Source organism: Streptopelia decaocto (genome assembly GCF_964273445.1).
Source record: "Streptopelia decaocto genome assembly, chromosome: 3".
Classification (NCBI taxonomy): Eukaryota; Metazoa; Chordata; class Aves; order Columbiformes; family Columbidae; genus Streptopelia; species Streptopelia decaocto.
The window spans coordinates 30,508,263-30,530,319 of record NC_138656.1 but is presented as its reverse complement, the minus strand read 5'-3'; the positions used below and the strand labels follow the sequence as shown (position 1 = coordinate 30,530,319).

At 41.3% G+C, this 22,057-nt stretch overlaps 1 protein-coding gene across 1 annotated transcript in view; it reads left to right on the top strand.

The window, feature by feature from the left end:
- PLB1 (phospholipase B1) overlaps positions 1-22,057 on the top strand; it is a gene marked incomplete at its 5' end in the record, with an annotated part of 96,033 nt that overhangs the window by 9,661 nt on the left and 64,315 nt on the right. Inside the window, 13 exons of the mRNA XM_082048934.1 lie at positions 7,570-7,607; positions 8,707-8,770; positions 9,217-9,335; positions 10,721-10,761; positions 11,624-11,667; positions 12,654-12,738; positions 13,281-13,332; positions 14,508-14,594; positions 15,079-15,141; positions 16,469-16,551; positions 19,065-19,143; positions 19,777-19,881; positions 21,444-21,536. Of these exons, the coding sequence (XP_081905060.1) occupies positions 7,570-7,607; positions 8,707-8,770; positions 9,217-9,335; positions 10,721-10,761; positions 11,624-11,667; positions 12,654-12,738; positions 13,281-13,332; positions 14,508-14,594; positions 15,079-15,141; positions 16,469-16,551; positions 19,065-19,143; positions 19,777-19,881; positions 21,444-21,536 (953 nt within the window). The remainder of the gene's footprint in view (positions 1-7,569; positions 7,608-8,706; positions 8,771-9,216; positions 9,336-10,720; positions 10,762-11,623; positions 11,668-12,653; positions 12,739-13,280; positions 13,333-14,507; positions 14,595-15,078; positions 15,142-16,468; positions 16,552-19,064; positions 19,144-19,776; positions 19,882-21,443; positions 21,537-22,057) is intronic.

The window sequence follows — 22,057 nt, the reverse complement described above, 5'->3', positions numbered from 1 at the left end:
TGTCGAGCTTCTCATCAACCAACACCCTCAAGTCCTTCTCTTCAGGGTTCTTCTTAATCCATTCTCTGCCTTGCCTTTATTTGTGCTTGGGAATGCGCCAACCCATGTCCAAGTTGCACTTGGAATTGTTGAACTTCATTAAGTTTGCACGGGATGACCTCTCACATCTTTTGACATAAATAGGTTGTTGGAGTTTCTGTTTTTCAATACTCCGTATAAGTAAAAGTAATGCACAGAAGAGTTCTGTTTAAGTCAATAGAGAAGGAAAAACATAAAAGACATGGTAGAAAAATCCCTTGGCTTTCCCAGCTGTAGCCCACATACTAGGTATTCGAGGTGAAGCTCTAGGTATATTATAGACCACCTAAAAACTTAGCAATGGGCCAGTAAGTTTGGCTAATATGTTTTAATGTGTATGTTTGAGCATCTGCTTGGGTGCTGCCTACTTTAAAGCTGTAACTGGGACATGACTTGGTTTTGTAGCGCTACACACTGTTGGGCCTAGACATGTGAAACAGGTTCTTTCCTTGAGAACATGGCAAAGCACAAAACTTCTGCTCTTCACCATCATCTTCCATGAGAAGCTCTTCCATGCCAGTTGTGTTGTCAGCCTTCTCCATTTAGGGCAGGTGACATGAAGACTCATGCAGTTTGGGCAGGGTTAGCTACAAGGTCCGTCTAGTTCCTTATCCCACCTGAGCAGCAGGTATTTTAGGGAAGGCACAAGATGTTCTGTGTTGATCATTAGATAATTAACTACATGGCTGCAGTTCCCTCAGGTATTCCTAAATACCATCAGCTGAGCGATGGCTCATGATCTGGAGTGCTCTGTACCTTCTGTGAGATGCAGCTTTGTCCTTGCAGTAATGCAGAAGCTTTACTTTGTCTCTGACACATTCTACATTTAAGAGAAAACTCTTTCCTCCCTTTTGCAAACTTCTTTGATCTTTGCTGCCACCTGCTATTTGCTATTCGATCTAGGAGCTATTTTGATGCTTGGGTGGTGGGAAGAAGTGTTTATAGGAGATTTACAAGCCTTGCAGTTAGTGCTGTTTCCCTTCTGGAGCATATCACAGGGCCTAGAGTCTAAACTCTTACTCTTAGAGCTGTGGTTTGTGGCAAATGTATGAATTAATGCTGTCTTCCTTTCCATGTTTTGCTTGTTGCACAGTGAGGAAGAGACTATCTGGGATTTTAAAAACTTGCAGCTCATTAAGAAATCTGTTGCTCAGACTTGTTGATAATGAGAGCTTTCTGCTGAGGGGTGAAGCAGCCACTGTCCCTTGTATGTAATGACAAAAAAAACCACCGAAGGTAACTCCCATCCACGCTGAGACTGTGCAACGACACCTTGACTGACAGGTGATAATGGCCCTGACCAGCCTCACCTGGAGCCTCCCTTACCCTGCCCACATCTCTGGGAGCTCCGCTTCAGCTCAGCCCAGCCAGGGGAGCTGTTGGCTGGTGTGGTGCCCTGACAGCAAGTGACCTGTGGGGTTCTCATTACTTTACTAGTCAAAGGAGCCTGGGTGTCAAACTGTGTTTCTGGACGTGAGACCCTCAAGTGGAATGAGCTCATCCTTCTCAGATTTGAACATGGTGCCGTATCTGAGGTGAGCAGCTGCTTGTGTGGGTGAGGTCTGTGGTATGTTTGTGCTGGGATGAGGTTGGAGGTTCAAGGGGTGGAGGAACATTTTCCCCATCTGTGCATATTTCTCCTTTTGTGTCACTGTGATCAATAGGTGTTTGTGTTCAGAATTAACTTTACTTTCCCATTTTTTGAAAAGTGAACAAGGCATAGGATCTACCTCCAAAATGTTCCTTCAAGGAATGTCAAATTTAAGTCATGAAATGACAGAAAGCCAAAATGAAGAGACCTCTGAAGGGAGGGTTAGACTGCCTGCAAGGGGTGTGTCAGTGGCTTATTTAAGCATTTAAAGCTATTTACTTAAGCACTCTCCCACTATTCATGTTGGAGCTCTGTCTAAGTGTTAGTGAACTCAGAGGAGACCAGAGCAGAGGGTGCTTTGGTGCTTTGTGCAAGGACAGAAGGCTGTTCTTCAGAGGTTTGGTTGTGACACTGTAATTAAGGTACAACAGAGTCTCATGGGGGAGTACAGTATCACAGCCAAACTGGCAGTTCTGCAGAAATGACCAGACTACTGCCACGGCATCATAGCAAAGGTTTTGGGGACCTAGGTAGAATGAGTACAGAGTTGCCAATCCTGCTTCTCCGCCAGCGTTCTGTCTTGACAAATACCAGTAAGGTATATCCCAGTACAGGAAAATTCACCAGAAGAACTGCCCTCATCCCCTGGGCTGAAGCTGTAGAGGTGGTCTTTAATGTGCCTGCTGTCAGGACTTGTGGTACATAAAGGTTTCTGTTACTTCCCTCCATGTCTCTGCTTCTTCTCTCACTATCAGGAACTTTATGAGCTAGGTGACACATCCTTTGCATCATCTCACTTTAGGATGGGTTCTCACAGCACCAGACAGAGCTGCACTGCCCTACGCCACAGGTCTCTGACACTCTAGGTGGAGGCATGTTCTCCTTGCTTGGATCACGACTCTTCCATGCTCTTCTGTGCTGTCTCTGAGGTTCTTCGCATGCCTCTGGTAGTCAGTTAAACTTAGTTTTTTTGGAGCTTCAGTGAGTCGAATTAGCCTGGGGAAGGACCTGGTGGATCTGGAGCTAGTGGAAGAGAGAGAGGAGCAGCATGAGGCTGGTTGGAAGCAAGAAAGAACAGAGGCAAGGAAGGAGATGAGGAAGAGCACAATCTTCCTTTTTGGATGGCTGTAGGCTATTACACAGGGGTCTGTTTTCCTTGTTGCCTTAGGAACAGAGGCTTCTTCCATGCCTGGTAGAGACAGGCTAATGCCAAATTAATGTGTTATGTATTGCCTGGAAGAACCTTGACCCTGCTGGAAGCTGACTCACGTGGTGTAGGTTCCCATATTTGCCAAGAATCCACCTGAAAAGCGATCAGCGGTCTCTGAACAAGTGAGAGAAGCTGTGCCCCTTCTTTGCTCCTTTGACCCTTGGATGGCACAACTTATAAACCAGGGTTGCATGTGTCTTTGAAATAACATATCATTGTCACTTTGCTTTCCAAAGGTAAAGAGGCTAATAAATTTTATGGCTGCTGAGTTATCAGCTTGTTAAAATATAAAGGAGGAAAGAGAATTTCTTTCTTCACAGCCTTAATGTCTAACTGACAGCCCCCCAGGACTATCAGTTTGTGGAGGCACTTATCATGAAGCTATTGTTAGGTCTGTTGTTCCTGTGGTTGTGCTCCTCAGAAGGTAAGTTTTGAAAATTTGTATGCAGTCTTTAAGGAACCTATATTTTTAGTTGTTGCAAGGTGGGTGTGTAGCAAGAGGCTTAGAAGCAGGATGAAGCAAATCTGTGAGTAAAACTGTGATCTTGCATGTAATTTGGGGTATGTTTGTTTCTGACTGAGAAACATGCATTGGTTTGTGCTGTTCTGGGGATGGACTGCATGTTAGGCAGGCACTGAATCTTTCTGATTGGAAAAATATCGTCAGATAATTAGATAACAGTGAGATCAGTCCCCAAAGAGCACAGAAATTCAAGTAAGGTGCAGAGGTTTTCCCTAAATTTTTATCTATGGTCATCTTCTTTTCAGAGATAGAAGATTGTGTGGACAGGTTAGGCAGTGTACTGGTATGCAGGGCATCATTGTTCAGATTCCTGCAAATTTCAGGGTAAGGGGAGGCCTTTGTTCCCTGTACTGGGTCTGTGAGGTCCAGATTTGATGTCAGATGCCAGTTTTGTAGGTGCTCTAAGACTTGAAACGCTGTATATGTTTTGGCCTTGTTGCCTCTGGGCTTCACCTTTTTGCCTGTAAGAAAGTAGTGATAAAGAGTAATAGTGCTTTACCTTACTAGTAGGCTGTGAGGATAAGTATCTTCGGAGGATTATAAGGTGTTCTGATAAATAACTAAATGTTAGGAGGGTTTGGTTCCTAAAATAAACAGAAGAAATGATCGCATTTGAGCTTTTTAATTTTAGGGGAAAAGACACAAGGTGGCTGCAGTTTCTGTGAAATCTTGATTTAGGAAAAAACTGTTGATTCATAGAAGCCTGTAAGAATTATTAGCCGAAACAGGTGAATTATAAGAGTGAGGGAGGTGTAGAATCTTTCTCTGAAATTCTGGGAGAATTGTCAGAAAAATACTTTTTATTTTTTCCTTGTGATGTTGAGAAAATAAAAAACAAAATAGAGTTGTTAAATGATAAAGGAGTAATTATAATATCAGGAGAAGCAGGAGTTAAAAAAATCATCCTATGGAAAGCATAAATCCAAGGCAAACTAAGAAAACTAAAGAAAATATGCTCTGGTAGGTTAAAATTTAACCAACTTAGCCAAAAATGAATCTGAGGGGAAACAATGAATCATTGTTGAAGGAATAAAAACTAACAAATCCTTTTTCACATACATCTGAGGGAGTTTGTAGGGCTGACTGGTGTATAAAAGAAAGCTGAAGCCCAACAGAAAAACTAAATTAATTCCACTTTTTTTTGGGCGTGTCTTCTGCAAAAGAGGTTAAAAAAGGCCTTGCCTTTCAGCAGAGGGCAAGCAGAGGGATAATTGAATCCTTTAACAAATTGATATCTAATCCTGGCAGTTCTTTTGCTATTTGTTTATATTTACCCAAGGGAGTGAGCCAAGCAGAAATATGAGCATGCCCAGTGTATGGACTGTGGTGCAAGCTATTTCTTGAATCAGCATCGATGTTGGGAATGGAAGATGGCAAATGTGAAACCAGTTTTTGTAATGGGTTCAGTTTTAGGAGGATCTAGGCAAATGCATTGGTAGTTTTATGAAAGCAGTAAGCTTGTCTTCTGCATTAGGCAAGTTGGTGCTAGCCATATAAAGAACAGAGTGAATGGGCTCAGGGTAAGTATGATGTAACAGAGGAGCTTCCCTATGGAATTGATGAAGAAAATCCATGTGCCCATGGATTGATTATTCAGCTGGGGTGTATTTGGATTTCCACAGATGTTTTGAGCAAGTGCTCCTAAGGAAGCTAACTGTCATGGTGTAAGGGTGAGGGCACTTTTATGGGCCCTTGAGTAAAAGCTGGGGGCTGAGGAATCAGATCGCAAACTTCCAAACTGTGAGAAGAGGGGGGAGAGAACCTGCAGAAGCTCATAGTGAGCTGTGCTGGGGTGTGTGCTCTCTGTGTATTCAGAAGAGATCTGGATAAGGGGACACACTAGCTTGCTAATGCAAAGCTATTTAGGAAGCTCAGAATAATAACTTGAAAGTAATATATATGGAGAAAATTTGCCCTAGCTATGTGTATGCTATGGTGAACTCTAAATCAGATATTGCTTGGTCACAGATCATAGGTGTCTGAAAACATCAGCTCAGTGTTAGCAACAGTCAGAGAGACAAACAATTTCAGGAGTGTGGGAGAGAAAATAATAGAAAACACATTTCTGCAGCTGTGTATGGGTCCATAGTTCACCTAGGTCTAGGCTTTTCATCTCAAAAAAGATGTGGAAAAACCTAGGAGGAGGATAAAGGGAGGAGTGCTCAGACTTATGAAACAACTTCTACATGAGATTAAATAGACTGACTCTTTAGCCTGGAAGAAAGATGGATGGGTATATGGTAAAGACACACAGACATATAGAAAATAATAAATTTAGTGGCAACAAGGGAATGACTACTCTTTACAAGAACAACAAGGAAACAGGTCAGGTTATTAACAAATGAGGAAGTACATTTTTCAACACGTAATGAAATGATGAAGCACCTTTGCCACAGTACTTGGGGGAAAGCCAAAAGTGTGAAAGACTTAGAAAAATCAATAGGCAAATTCATGCAAAAAAGGCCCCAGGGAGTTCTTTAACATTAAGTAATTGCTTGTTCAGGGAGACCAACAGCATGGAACATGGAAATTTACCTCTGTTTTCCTTATTCTTCTCCTAAGCATCTGCATTTAGATGTTATCAGAGGCAGAATCCCAGATTAGACAGACCTTTAATCTGACACAGAACAGTCATTCTTAAATCTTTGAAATATTGAGAGGCTGTTCCCTACTCCCTCCCATACCCCAATCCTAGAAACTGGGACTGGGCCCTCGTTCTCCCTCAATGTAGTCTGTGAACCCATTCAAAAATATAGTTGAAATTAGTGTTACAATTCTCAAAGATATTGAGTTTCTACAACAGATTTGCGTAACGCAGATGAGTCCCTCATTGTGTGTGCCTCCAGTTTCTCAAACAACAAAGCTGGCATTCTGGTTATCATCCTGAGTAAAGCATCTAAAGACATGGATTGAGCAAGCTTGAGTTTTGAAGAAAATGTCAAGCAACAGCCAGGCAGCAACTGTCTCAACTTTCTACCGAGTATAGTAAAAATAATGTAAATTTGCAAATGACTTATGGCTGAAACCTAAATCAGGGGGCAAAAAAAAAAAGTTTCATGGAGGTTGCTGACAGTTATTGAAGATAGTCACATAGTGTGGCTCACGAGGGGCTGAGGTGGTCATGGGGAGCAGTGGTGGCATTCTGCCACCATCCTGTCCTCTGTGTGCTCTGGTACCTGTGTCCTCAGGGGCTGCCCAGAGCACCCTGCTCCTCCTGGGCACATCACCTCCTCACAGTGTGAGCACTGCTGGCTGTCCCACACCCAAGTGTGTCTCACCTGCTGGGATGAACTGGCTCTGCGTCTCCTGTGTCTTTGTCATGGAAAGAAAGATGTACAAGCAGAAGTATGCAGCAGGACTAAATATGCCAGAAGTAGCTCCTGGATGCTAAAGGACAGTTATTCTAAGCACAGGCAGACTTGTTTCAAAACGTGCTGGATGCTGATGGCTTCAGTGTAGCAAGGTGTGAGCATGCTTTGAAGTTCAGCCGAGGGTCCAGACCCAGAATTTGTGGCTACCTTTGTGGAGATTTCAGGATTAATCAAAGTCTATGCTCATAAATCCAAGTTTATACTCAACGAAAGAGAACAATGTTTACTGAAATAGCCACAGGCATGACTTCTGGCACCACAGGCTATTTCATCAGTCAGCACTCTATACTAAGAGAAGAAATTGCAGCTGTTTCTGAATCACTATGGTAAACTCACAACAGTGTGGTGTTCCTCTCTGACTGTGGAAGGTGTAAACTAATGTAAATTGCTCCTTTCTAAGGATTTCTACCTTGCACATGTTCGCATTATATTACTCTAAATTTGGACAGAAGACTACTACAGCGATACATGAAATGTGCTGAAGAGCAAAACCAGTAGAAAAAGCCTGTGGAGGCTGAGGTTGGTTGAGGAGATCCACAAGCAGTCTATAATCTGTGTATATTACTTCATTGTGTTCTGCTAATTTCAACAGATGTCACCTTCTTATTTTCTTAGTTTTTGCTATACTAGAATAAGCCTTTATAATTATATGTTTGGAAATATCTTTGGAAACTATAGCACAGGAGAAAGATTGCTGTTTTCAGGATTCTGTGCTTTTAGGTATATTAAGGCTTCTGAAGTGTTTTTCTAAGGTTTAAAAAAGAATAGCACGATTCATTCTTTTAATGTTTTTAAGGTCATGCAGATCATCTGGAAGAACAGGGGAAGCTAAAGGTAAAGTATGAGTACAGCTTTATCTTTTTTTCCTTTTTTCACTACCTATCATCACCTGTCTGGCTGTTGTTCCCTCTGAGGCAGGCAGAAGAAGAAAAAGTAGAGCTTGGTGCTCTAAACTCTTAGATTCTGCAAAAAATAAATGCAAAGTAAATGACTCAGCGATGTGATACTGCAGCTGCAAGATTACAATACCCAATCAGGAAATAAAGGTTTCTCTGAGCAACGTTTGTTATTAGGTTGCATATCCTGTACATAGACTGACTGTGGTTAACACTTGTTCCTAGATGCTCAGTTGCTCTTTTAAATGAAACTCTGCCTTGCACTATAATGGTGCAAAGCGTGTGCAGCATTGAAGTCCTCCACCTGGGAACTGTGGTGGCCCTTGTCACTGTATGGATTTCACCTGTACGTAGTAGTGATGGACATCTAGCCAAACATGGCCATAGTGATGACGGAAGCTTCCCGGAGAGTTGTCTTTCCTCTCTCTTGAAAGTACTGGATGTTGAACCATACCTACAGTCAGGATGTAGGAGAGCATTAAATAATGTTCCTAGTGGTACTGAGCTCTCTCTCACGCTGGGTGAAAAACATCACTTGCATCCTTGCCCCAAATGCAACTTTTTTTTCTTCTTCCCCTCTTTAGTGGTTTCTGTGATCACACAGGAATTTTGCCAGTGGCAGAGGACCCAGAATTGGTTCATTCTGCTTTTCCTCTTGGAGATGTAGCTTTTTGTTGTGCATGTTGGGTGCCCCCTGGCATGTGAAGGTGTGTGCAGTAGCTGTCCTTATGACCTCTTCCAGATTAAGCTCTTGTTGTCTGTAACAGGTTGTGTTCAGCACATTTCATTGTTTGCTCAGGCTCAGTTCTGTGACAATCAGTAAGAAAACTGAGCAAAAAGTAACGAGTTTTGGAAAATTCGATTTGAAGATGCAGCTGTCCAGATCTGCATTCCCATGTATTTCTTACAGAGGTGTAATTGTTCTTTAAAATTGTTGTTACATGAGTAAGAGCTCGGTACTGTTTGAGACAGGGCTCCCCTGCTTCCACAAATTTGTCAGATCGAAGCATTCAACCATATTTATTTGTTTATCAAAGGCCCTAAGAAGCTTCCAGTTTTCATGTGAGCAGGCGATGTTACCCAAGACCCGTTCATCTTCAGGTTTGTGGTTTGATATCATCCTTGTAGAGGCTTTCCTTCCCAAAATTATTTGAGAATGGACTGGTGGAGAAATCAGTTGTTTGAAAGGATGTACAATGTGGCTAAAGTGGCAGTAGACTCAACAAACTCCTTAGTTTTATCTTCTGTTCATAATTACTGTTCTACCTTAGTTTCTTCAGCTGCTAATTGAGGATGCCACTAGCCCTAAAATCATGCACAGCAGTGTTTTGTGATTTCTTCTTGCTTGACGGCTGAGCATTTTGGTGCATCTAAGCATCCAAAGTATTTACTGGATGCCTGAGTAAAGTTTCTCATCCTCTCTGATCTAAAACTGCCAGTTGGAAAGATCAGTATAGACTTCTTATGCTTTAATAATTTTTGCTATGTTTTAGTATACTGCTGAATGGATTTTTTGTTCAAAGTTACTGCTTTTTTTTAACCTTCAGTTCACGCTCTGAGGCCAGCTGACATAAATACCGTCACTGCAATAGGAAGTTTGCAAAGAGTAAGTACAAGCGGGAAGTGTGCTGAATGTGACCCATTTCCTCCACCTTGTGATGATGAAGTGAGCTGATGATGTAGTTTGGGGTCCAGATAAGGCGTTCAGGACTTGAATATTTCCACAAGCATCAAAGGCTTCTGGTGAAAAATGACTGGAAATACCTGCTGTTCAGTGTCCCTAAAAATAGACAGCTTACTTTGTGCTGGAGGAAATGTGATCACAGTGCTGTTGCAGAGAACCACGATGTTTCGTTAGAGTGTCTGGATTTTCCTGTCAACGAGCATAACAGATCTAATAACTGGAAGAAGAAGATGGGAAAACTCAAACTGGAAAAAGTACAATTTTAGTGATCACCGTCAGAATGAATTTTCAAGAAATGCAGTTGATTTTCTACCTTGTTAAAGTGCTTTCCATAGAGACTGCTTTCCAATCTAGAAAACAGAAGTTCTAGAATAATTACAAAGATATTCCTCTGATGTATAAATCACTGGATTATGTTCTTCTGCCTGCTCTTATAGTCAGATTTGGATGATTTTTACTTAATAGTTGGAAGTAACTACCTGAAATAGATTTAGGGTCCAATTAATAGCACTTAACCACAATTCTCAAGCTTTGAGGAAGTGTAGAAATGCTCATTGGGCAAAAATTGGTAGCCATTGCTGGGGCTACAACATCAAAGAAATTGAGGAGATTCTCCCTTATCACAAAACAACTTTGAAATTTGAGGTGGTATTCAGCAAGACATAATACTTTTCCTTAGGATGAAAACTTTCCATTAGAAAATCAGCAGTCCTGGACTCCTTGTGAGTACCTACATCTTTAGAAGAAAATAATTGTTCTAAAGGAGAAGGTACTTCACCCATTTCAGACGTGTGGTCTCTTAGAGCAATTATTTTTTTCTGCTTGTGGATGGTGCCATAGGAAAACATATAAATAGTCTTCTTTTAAGGAATATCTGCTTGCTTAGAGCAAACATCTCTGTCACTGTCTCTTCTACAGACTCTTTGATATCAATGAAGTTCCTCTGTTTATATCAAGGATTTTTTTAACAGACACCATACTGGCTGAGTGCCATACTTGTATATTGTCTACATGACTTCAGGTCATGTCCCTTGTTGAAAAGGCATAGATCCAGAGAAATTTGGTATAGAACAGCATTTCGTTTGACTGAATTTGAGTTCAACTAGTCAAAATTTATTTTAGACCATACATAATAAATTCATTAATGAAAGCAGTAATTAAGAAGAGATTGTCAGACTATGAAAATTTGCTGTAGTAAGGAAGCTCTGGAACATAATTTAAATCTGTGAGTAACTGCAAGACAATGGAGAAGAGTATGTAGAAAAGAATACTACTTGTAACAGGTGTGGAATATAGTAGGGAAACAGGGTATGTAGAACTAGTTTACCCTTTGCTTAATGCTGTACTTATTGCCTGCTTGTTCACAGGCACCGGGATCTGGCATACATCATGAGGATTCACCCCAAAGGTAACAGTTAATTGTTAGCATTGATAAGTGTCATGATACTAATTTATACACTAACACAGTGCAGGAATTAGACCCAAGCAATTATCATTGTTGTTTTCCAGAGAGGAGGAGAAAGTCTATGTGAAATATAAAGGATTTTGAGACACTGGATCCTTCCCCATCCTTAGTTAACATAAATTCTTTCTCCTTACGCAAGATATGGAAAACCTTAGGGCCGCAATAAACTTGATTAAGAATCATTGCTACATGATGATTCCTAGGTAGTAAATATTGTCATCCACTAGTTAGAGACCAGAAAGCAGAGATTTATCAAAGCAAAGAATGACCTGAGGAGTCCTGATATCCTGTCCTCCACTCAAATGATTCCTAGTGCTTCACAGACAAGTCTTACCTGATTTTCTTCTTTTGTGCCTCTTAACAGATCTAAATTGGTGTGTGAACATGTGGCTAAACTTTGTGGATGCATGTCTGTGTAGCTCTTTTGAGTCACAGCATTCCAGATGAGGATTTTGCCCTGCACAGATGAACTTTAAAAAGACTAATTTTTTTAAAATGGTTGCACAAACATCTGTGTCCACTTGTATGCAGGTGCTGACAGAGAGTTCCCTGCATTACTTGTATGTATGCATAAGCACAATTACTGCAACATGTGAAGTGTACAGACTGTATTCTTACTCAGCAGTAGCTGATGACATGATCGCTTTGGGAAAAGAAAGACCCCATTCTTAATTTCAGCAGCTGCCATGAATACACACTGTGAGCTGTACTGTAGCTAATAAGGAATGGAGGCTGTGCTGTAACATAAATTTTCTTTGAGAAACGGAGTTACAGCAACTTCCTGTTTTCTCTTCCCTTTCTATAGCACAGGAAAAAGCCTCCTTGAAGTAAGCGTGGAAACGTTAGCAGGTGCGTCTTGCTGTCACACTGAAACTCAAGCAAATCGATTGAATGGTGCACTGACAGGAGCTCCAATGGTCTGCTGGGCTGTAGAGCGGGTGCAGCAGAAGCACCCCACAGGGGTGTAAGGGAAGCCTGAGGGATGGTGTACGTGGGGGACACGAGTACTACCAGGCTGGGTTATCTGTGCTGGCTTTAAAGAGACTGTCCATGTAGACAGTGTAAAGCAGCAGTACCGCAGACTCCTGTAAGAGTCCTAAATGCTCACCAGGGCTTTTGGGGCTGCTACTACTGCCCATGCCACAGTCCCTGCTGGTGTGTGCTTGCTGCTCATGTTAGCCCAGTGAAATCTTTGTGTGGATTTGCCTGTCCAATACTCTTTCCACTGCCATGTGTTCAGGATTTACACTGGGGCTGGCATAGGTGCACCAGAGAGGTGAATTCATCACCTATTAGCTGGTTTCATCTGGGTCTCAAGGCAGCCTTGACTTACTTGAAGGGTGTTGCAGATAAAACCTTCAGGTCTACGGAAATGCTGAATTTGGTAATGGATAGCTACAGGGTCCTCCCCTCCAAATATTCTTCCTAGTGTCTTAATGTCACCTCCATTTCCCTGTGAAAGGGATTTAACACCTGGCAACCCCTCAGTGTTTCAGAAGGCTATCTCTGAGTAGGGCTTCTCAGTAGCTTCATTTCTACAGCTGCCTGTATTTAAATTCACCTTACACTACTTGTGGCTGACATGTGAGATGGGAATGGAGGTTTCTGACCTGAGTCTGGAGGTGAACCCAGACATCAGACCTCCACTTCTGAAGGTGAGGAGCAAAACCAGCAAGAATAGCTGCTGAGGGGCTCAGGCATACTTCATGTGCCTGCCCAGAGATCCTCAGGCTTTACATTTTTCTGGCTGTTTTAGCTTACTGGTGTTTATAACGAAATTGCAGAGTAGCAGTCCCTTGTACACAGAAATTGCCTAACGTATGTATGTCATTCAGCTCTCATTAGCAGTTTTAATCCCTCGGTCCTACACCAGTCTCCTCTGCCTGGCACAAAGGGAGCGACATCAGAGAGTCAAGCTATGTAAGTCTGGGGGGTTTTTGGCTGGGTGGTTCATTTGTACCTGGAAAGGTGGAGGGTGGAAGCCTTTGATGCTGGAGCACTTCACTGAACACAGATTATGTTCAGTACTGGCAGAGGCTGCACAGACACTCCAAGGACAAACTCTGCCACTGTGGCTCAGCTGTCAGCTCTCAGAAGCAGGAAGACCAAAGCCCACTGTGCACTTCTGGGGGTATGAATCATCTGATTTCACACCAGGTTTCCCCTCTTTATAGCTGCAAAACAATTTTTTTGGCTCAAATAGAATGAGAGGTGTGCCTACCAAGCTGTGTCTGCTGTTTTCATCAAAATGCACATGTTTGAAAGTGAGATACTTGAATATGAGCTAATCGCCCCAGGCTGTCTGTATGGCACAGAGAAGTGTCTAATCTTAGCACTATTAGGACAGAAAAGACTAATCCCACCTGAAGTCTCAAATGTTGTTTGATTTAATGGTAAAAATCAGCCAAAGCTTTACCCTTACTGATGTCTTCATAGTTTTTCTTTCTCTTTCTGCTTTTCAGAGACCTCCTGAATCAAGCTGAAGAAATAGTGAAGCTCATGAAAGAGAATAAGGTTTGTTTAAAGCACGGAATGATTCAGAGAGCTTGGTGTTGAAGCAGAACGAGAGAAATGTGATTAAATAGTTTAAGTAGTACTCAAAAGTTTATTCGAAGTAGAAAATGCCATTTCTTGAGCTTAATGGGCTTTGGTCTTTCTGTTGTAAATAAGAACGAATTTTGTACCTTTTAAGTACAGAGTTTTGTTCTTGAAAGTATCTCTCCTGGTTTACATTCATCAGAGTGGCTAAAGAACTTGGTAGGGAAGCAAATATGCTTTGTTGTTGTTTAAGGATGTGAGACCTCTGCTAGCTACACTCTGTAACTGTGTCAGTGTTTCTGAGAAGCCAACCCCAAATAATAATTCTCAGTATTTGCCTCTTCAGTTTCCTTTTGGTCTTTTAGGGTCATATTGTCAAAAAAGGGCAATAAAGACCTAGATATGTTTTGGCTGATCTTGGTGGTTGATGCTGGTAAGAGCTGAATTATCATTTATGGTTGAGTGCTTTGCAAGTCCTAACCTGGAGTTTTATACATTCCTTTTTCTTCTATTCTTAACCCCAAGGCATGTTATTTTGTAAAATGGTCTTGACATAATGGGAAAATGTAATTATCAAAGTGATTCTGCTGTTGCCTCTTTGCTCTACAGGGATCCTGTTGGACTGTTTGTACATGAATTTCACATTTTTGTGGAACTAAATAGTTCTGACCAATGCTCTTCAGGGTAAACATAGCACAGCTGAGCAGGGCTCTAGCTCTCAGATTTTTGCTCCAGTCTTCTTTCCACTAGTGTGACTTGGTCTCAGCAGTTCAGGGACATTAACCCTGTCATCAAGCTGCAACAGTGAATGAAAAAAGCAACACCAAGCTCTGTGCTAAACTGTGCATGCTCATTTTCTTCAATAGACTCTCCAATGGCAGCAGCAATTTCTGGCTCTAACCTGAGCTTTTTCTGGGTGTGTGTTCAACTTTAATTGCCGCATTTGCTGTCTAACCATCCATTTGCTGTCTCCTCTAGTGAAAAGCTGGGTGGCTTTTCAAATGAAAGTGATCAGGGTGGCTGGGGCTGAGCCATGGACTACTGCTTGGTCTTGCAGATTTAAAGCCAGAGCAAATCTTGTATGAGAAAGGAAAATAGCAAACAGGTCTCTTATCATCCTATTCCTTTCATTTTTTTTTTTTTCCTCCCAGATGATGGACTTCCAAAATGACTGGAAACTGATCACAGTTTTTTTTAGTGCTGAAAACCCACATTCTTCCTGTGCCTCCACAGAAGCGGTAAGCTTTTCATGGAGTGGTCTAGCAGTCAAGGCAGGTGGTTGAGACGCTTTCCCAGGCTCTGCTCTCTGCCAAAGTGAACCAAAGGAGTAGTTAGCTCCAGTTTTGGAGTGACACTATCCAGTGATGTAAGATCTGGGCACATGATGTATTTTATGTTTATAAACATGTACACTTAATTTGTGATCTCAAGTCTGAAATGCCTTAGTAGAACAACTCTTTTCCACCTTCAAGTCTAAAGCTACTTTTCTTCCCCATCCCTGTCTTTTTTTTTTTTTTTAATATGTTGCATAATTATAGGCAGTTTAATTACAATACTAGTCCCACATCTTTTTCTTGGTGCTGTCTAAGGCTGGATCCAGAATATAGTGGTTGTTGGTAACCCTTCAGTACACAGCTCAACATATGGGGTTAGTGACTTCTGGCAAATTGATAACTTTGTTTTTCCTACTACTTTTGATGGCGTTTCTCATCTCATTTACAGAAGAACTGCGTACTGGACAACCTGGAAAAACTTAAAGCTGTCTTGGATTTTTTGTATAAAATGGTAAGATTTATTCATTAACCCTGAATACCTGAACCGCCCCCCCCCCCCCTTTTTTTTTTTCCTCCAGTCTCCCTGACTGAGCTAGGGCTCGTACCACTTTTCAGGTGACTTAGAACATGAATCTCATTGGCTCTAATCCACTGGCTCCATTCATTGTCACTGGTTGTTTTATTTGTGCTTTTAAAAAGTTGATGCATGCAAACCAGAAGGACAGATGGTTAACTGCTTTGTTTCGCAATACAAGCTGATGTACCACTTGGTCTTTGTGGTTTTTTTTTTTACAGTGATTTTTGTGAAAAATGGAGAACATTCATCTAGGTCTGAAAGTCATGTTTAACAGGGCTGTTTGTGGAAAATAACTGATATCTAATTACTGGATGTGTAGAGCTACCTAGCCAGTGTACAGGCTGCTAACTACCTGGTGATGACTTTTACAGACCAGGGAAAACACCCATTACAAAAAATGTATAAAGGCTCTTTATTCCTATTACATGTTCTTTTTAAGATCTCAGCGTTTCTAAAGGTTTTCTAGCTGGCTGAGCTACAAATTATCTGCTTATCTAAGATGGTTCCTGGGAAATGCTCTGCACTGTATATTAGTCTGCTAATGAATAGTAGATTAGATGCAGATAAATCAGTACTAAAGCAGACTAATAACTGTTTATCAAAGTATATCAATAGCATCTTCCAAAAAATTTGTTTTGCTGGATTGGGGTCCTCAAGGGTATTCTAAACCTGGTACAGTTCAAATGCATCAGGCCCCAACCACTTGTTTTTTTCAGACTGACTTCAACAAATGCTGTGTATACATAAAGTTCCACCCATGCATTCTCTTCAGATTCTCCCCACTATTAGTTCTAGAATCTGTTTATGAGCACTTGTAAAAGTGGAATATTACTGTGTAAATAGGAAGCTGCTTTATGCTCAGGGGAGAGGTGAGGTGGGATGCATGAGCATTGATGCTGTTATGCAGGACATTTCATCCCCAGTTTTGCATTGGTATGTTGCCAAAAAAATGGTAGTTCCTAGTTCATTTGAGCTCAATTTAGTTGTCTGGTGGCCACTTCAGATATGTAAAAGGAATTGCTTGTTCTTGGTCAAGAACAAGTCACAAGTTCTTAGTGAATTATGACCAATGTTATTCTACATGGCAGGCACAGGAGCAAGGTTCAGGATGGAATTGGCAAAGACTTAGATCATTGATTTTAGGCAGACAGAATCTCAGATCAGAGGTAACGTGAAGCTGTAGGCGTAATTTACTATTATTGCTCCTTGCTGATCTTTAATTGCAAATATATCCTGGTTCATTTTTACTTTATTACTGCAGGTTCCCAAGGCCTTCATAAATCTGGTGGATGCCACTGAACTCACAACTTCCTTTCTTGCAGGCCAAGATTACAATAACAACAGGTAACAGAGGTTTCTTTATATTCTTGACACAGTCTTCTGCTAATGTTCAGACAGGTAGCTATGTATATAGAGAGACTTTGTAACTGAGGTAGAGTCTTCTGAACAGTTTTTCTGCCCTTAATCCAAAAGTATGTAACAGATTTTCGGTCTCTGCTTTGTTTCCGATAAACTCTCTTTGCAAGGCATATTTTTACCAGGAAGAGTAGGTTCTTTCAACTTTGATACAACAGGTTTAAATATCACACACACAGTGGCTGTGGTGGATGGACCTTGGCCAGCAGCCACAGCCTCTTACTCACTTCCTCCTTTACCACCCTCCAGCAGGACGGGAGAGACTAGGAAGAATGAAAGCAAGTAAACTCACGGGTTAAGATTAAGGCAGTTTAATAGTTGGAAAAAAGAGGGGGGGAAAATAAGTTACACTCACCACGTGCTATGAGTGCAGCAACATCCAGGCAGTCTCCAAGTAACAGTGACCTTGGAAGCCAAAATGTCCCTCTTCTTTTTCTTCTACCTCAGTTTTTATTGCTTGGTTTGACATTATATGGTATGGAATATCCCCTTGACCAGTTCAAGTCAGCTGTCAGAGCCATGTTGCCTCACAACCTTTTGCCTCCCCCCAGCCTAGTCATGGGGTAGGTCAGTGTGGGAAAAAGAGAAAACCTTGACATTGTACAAGCTCTGTTCAACAACAGCCAAACCATTGGTGTGTTATTAACTCCATCCCAGACAGACCCAATACTGTGTTTATGGTCGCAAGACTGCGCCTACCCCCAGCTCTTTAGTTACTGTAACTTCTGCCCTGAAACTCTCAAGTCAAACTCTGAAGGCTCTTTCAAAGTTCCAGTTTCTAGGTGTCAATGTTCACAAAAGGAATAACTGGTCTTAAAGCACATTGTTAGGCTATGTGAAAGCTACCACTTGGGCTTATGGTATGGCAGGGTGGAGAACATTTAACTTGTCAGTTCCTTATGGTAACTGCGTGCCTTGATGCTCTCATCCATCTCCCTCTCTCAGTACCTTGTAACAAAAGTGTGAGTAGCTTGTGTCTCAATTTAGTATGGAGTAGGAGTGCATACATGAACAGTTATGATGGAGTCGTTTGCCACTGATGAGATTATGCTCCACCTTACTCCACACCATATTTTTTTTCCTGTGCATGGCATAAGACACTCTATGTACTAATATATTCATCCCGAAGTGTTTCACAAGCTTCACATCTATAGAAGCTGCAGAGACATTATATAAGTCAAGGAAGGGGTCTGGCTGCTGCATAACCACATGCTTAACAATAAGTATGAGCAGAGGTGAAGCTTTCTTTGTCAAAAGTGACTGTGTGGAGCATTTTAGCTTATTTCTTGTGTGCAGGCACTGAGGGGAAAAATATTGAACTGTGCTTTGAAAGAAAAACATAAGCCCATACCAGAAGATGAAATTTCAAGTGTCTAAGAGGAGAATAATGGCTGACGCTACTAGTCCCATGTCAGTACTTAAATTTAGACATTGAAGTTTGGGACATAATTGGGATTTAAAGCTACTTCCTTCCTTAGTTTCTTACTAACTGTAAGCGTTATCTGGACTAAAATTGGTCTGTGAACCCCATTTTCAGGCATATAACTCTTAATGTACTGTATGAGGTTCTCAGATGTCTCTCTGCTTACCTGCTTGTTGGGCTTGGATAAGATTTTGGTCCCAGGTTCAAATTTCTTTTACTCACCAGCAGTGATAAAAGCATTTTAACATAAAATATCATTTTTATAGGTTTAGCTAGAGTCCTGTGAAAAGGTGAGAGAGTCTAATCCTGAGAGATACTTATTGCTTACATCTGCACACCCCACAAAAATAGTTTATCAGATTCCAGCCTACTCAACCATTTTCAGCTGAGTGTATCTTTCCTGGAAGCAGACTAATCTCAAATATATCTTTTATTATTCCTGTCTACAGCCCTGGGAGAAGGGCCAAGTTTTCCATCCAGCTGCAGAAATGTGCAGTATGCCTATCTCATCTTGCAGGCCAAAAATTTGGCCGAGATTATTCAGCTGCCTGACAGTGCCTGGCCATACTTTAGCATATATAAGCTTTCGCAGCATTGAGCTTACATCGACATTTCTAGATGGAGGTCTTGTTGCCAAATACTAAGGCAAAAGTTCCTGTGGAAGTGTTTGTGTTCAGTTTTCCTCTGTGACTATGGAGAGGAAAACAGTAGAAAACTAGTGCAACAGCTATTTTAAGCCTGAGCATGCTGCTAACTTGTGAGACCCTGTGCTAATCCAAGTCTGGCTTATTTGTCATCTGAACAGGTTTTTAAACCACAGAAGCAATCCAGACGTCTGGATGTGGAAGTAGATATCACTCTATATTTATATCAAAAATTAGGATGTTCCATGTAGCTTTCTCAATATATGTAACAATTTAATTGTCAGTATATGCCTGTCAGTGGCTTAAAAGAGTTCATGCTCTCTGTCTTATCAATAGTTCACAATGTCTCTCATGCTTTTCATTCTTTTTGGCAGCAATCCAGGCAGGAATGAGTGCAATCATGTTGGTGAACGCTCCACATTAGATGATAACATACTGAGGTGGTCTTATCAGGTATGGCATCTTCTGTGTTGCTTGGCTCTCACGTTGCTAGACATGCGTATCAGTTTTCCAGATTGGATTGAAGTGAGAGGAGGAATAGCAGTGAGGAAGTTGAGTAACAGCCTTTTTACCACACGTCCACAGCAATCCTCGGGAACATTGGAGATAAGTTCTTTCTATACCTGAGTGATCATAGTATCACGAAGTTTCTAATGACTACATAGCTTTTGGCGACCTAGGATCTGTCATATCCCATTAGAGAAATGATCCATCTTGTCCAGTAACTTCCTACATGACTTAGAAAGGGGAAACTGTATGTTAAGACAAAGGCAGTTGTGCTGGAATCCCTTTTAAAAATTACAGTGAGGCAATAAGCATGACATCTCATCTCCTTGCTAACCTTGCTGCTCTTTCAAAGAAATCTACGATAAATCAGTGCAGTTTTCTTACAGCTACAAGGATTTTCCTGTTGTTGTGTAAGAAGATTTCATTATATTTCTGTCTTTGTTCTGGATTACATAATTTGATTATTACGGTTTATTAGGGATGGGGATGATCTTAGTTCACTTTAAGCCCTGACGAACTCCATATATATTGCACTTTCTACCTGATAGTACTCATCTGATTAAATGGTTGTCTATTCAGGGTGCTTGGGAAAAACTTCTGAAATCTGAAAGGTATAATCAAAAGGATGACTTCACTGTTGTTCTTCAGCCATCCCTCCAAGAAACAAACCTGCTGCTCAGACTGGTGAGTAAACTCAAGTCACTTTATTCTTTCTGCATGGCATCTGCTGAGGCTGAGTGCAATGTTCAGCTGGCTCTTTCCTGTCTAGGTGGTGTGTAATGTGAACAGACAAGGGTAGCCAAGCACATGCATAACACACCTCAGGATCTGATGCAGAGGTCCTGAGAATAGAGTTTGCTTTGAACAGTGTCATTCAGAGATCCTGTGGTTGGTTGGTCGGTTTGTTTTGAATGCTATGCTTCTGGAGAAATCAAGTCATGTCACTTCTGTAGATTAGGTCATGAGTGTCTGGAAATTGCCAGTGCTGCTAATTTTTCCATATATTTGCAGTCATCAGGTCACTGATCCCTGATTATTCTCATGTGTGTTTGGAAACACAGGCAAAAAGAGGGTAGCAAGAAGTATTTAAAAATAGATATGGGGTTTTGTAAACTGTGTTACTTCCTTGTGTAAACTGAGTTACTTCCTTGCAATAAGTTTAATGAAGTCTGGGAAACTGGAAATTAATTTTGTCCAGATTTTGTATCTCATATAGCTGGTGGGGAATGCATATAGATAGGGTTGGCTGGGATGTCAGACGTGATTTTGCCACAAGTGATCTTTAAAGGAAAGTTCAAAGGTCAAGGTTGCCTAATACCTTGAAGCAATGAAGAAGCAATATATTACTTCCTAGATAATTGTTCACTCAGAGAGAGATATCAAAATCCAACACATAGCGTTGGGTAGTTATTTGTAAAACAGGTTGATAGTGAGTAATGGTCTGGTTTCTGGGAATCATAACAGCTCCTTGAATTCATGGAAATTCCATTGCTGCCCTTGGGAAAGTATGAGAACCAAGTGAACTGGGAGAAGAAATTTGTCTTCCAGGAAGGTTGAGGTCTGCTGTATTGCAAAATCTTCCTTTACTGCTGGGTCATCTTCTGCCAGGCTTTTTTTGTTGATGGCTGGTCCATATGCAAAAGGCAGACTTTTAGCTTTTATGAAGTCACTCTTTTTCTTAATAAATTGCTCTGTTATTACCTTAAATGCCATCTTGTGTAACAAGTGGATTTTTAATTTCTTCTGATTTGTGGTACACCTGCAGCCTACCATGTGCAGTCTTCCAAACTCTTTTAACAGTTACTTTCTTTTAAAAATAAACATGAATCCTGAAGACAAATTCTGCATGCTTCCACTTTTTGAATGTATGTAAGTGTTAGCTAGAGAAAGTGTTGATTATTCCATGTCACTCATGTGATCACATCTCTGTCTCCCTGATCTCCTGTATGCTACTGTTGTGGTCGTGCTTTGTTGTTGCTCTGGTGGTCATGTCCTGTTGACATACAGTCTCTTCACTGCTGCCTTGCAGTGGCAGGTATAAAAATCACTTACAAGAACAGTATCTGTTCTGTCTTGATGCACCAGCAGCAACTGAGGTGAGCAACAAGTGGCTTAATGAGACTAGCAGAGACTGATATTCCTGTGGATATGAATATTGTTTTATAGAATGAGACCTTTTGTGGCTGAATGTCTCATCTTTCCATACTCTTAGGTATTTTCTCATGCTAAAATGCTTTGTCTTTCAGGGCAGGGGTAGTTTCATTACCACATCAAAGGTGCAACCAGAAACTCTGGAAGAAGATTATACTTCGATGGCTGTGGGCCTCTGGAACAACATGGTGAGCAGTACCACAGGCGTTGTTGCTTACTGGACTTAGTACGGATGCCTGGTAGCAATTCCACACTAGCCAGGCTTTGACTAACACAGAGGGAGGAAAAGGAAGAATACAGGAAAGAAGCATCCCAAGATTGCTACCCTCAGCCATGCACAGACTGCTCTCAAATGATGCTAAATGCTTTACACTCCCAAGACAAATCTCTTGCTGTTCTGTGGCTGCTACTTACTACCAAGACCTTTTTAGAAAGATTTCCGAAGTAGCCATGTGGGAAGTTTTAGGGAGTAAATGAGCTGTGACAGACCCTTCTTTTCCTAGTCTCCCCTCTGTGACAGTGGCATAGTGACAACTGAGGCTTGACCTAACCTGAGATTATAGTGATTATAGGCTCTTGTTCCCTCTGTCCTTTATCTGTCCCCCTCTTTACTGATATGTTTTATAAGACTGTCTCCTTAACCACCATCCTTCTGCCACCGTTACTCATAGTAAAAAGGTGATAGATAGCCTTGAGGAGCTCCTATTGC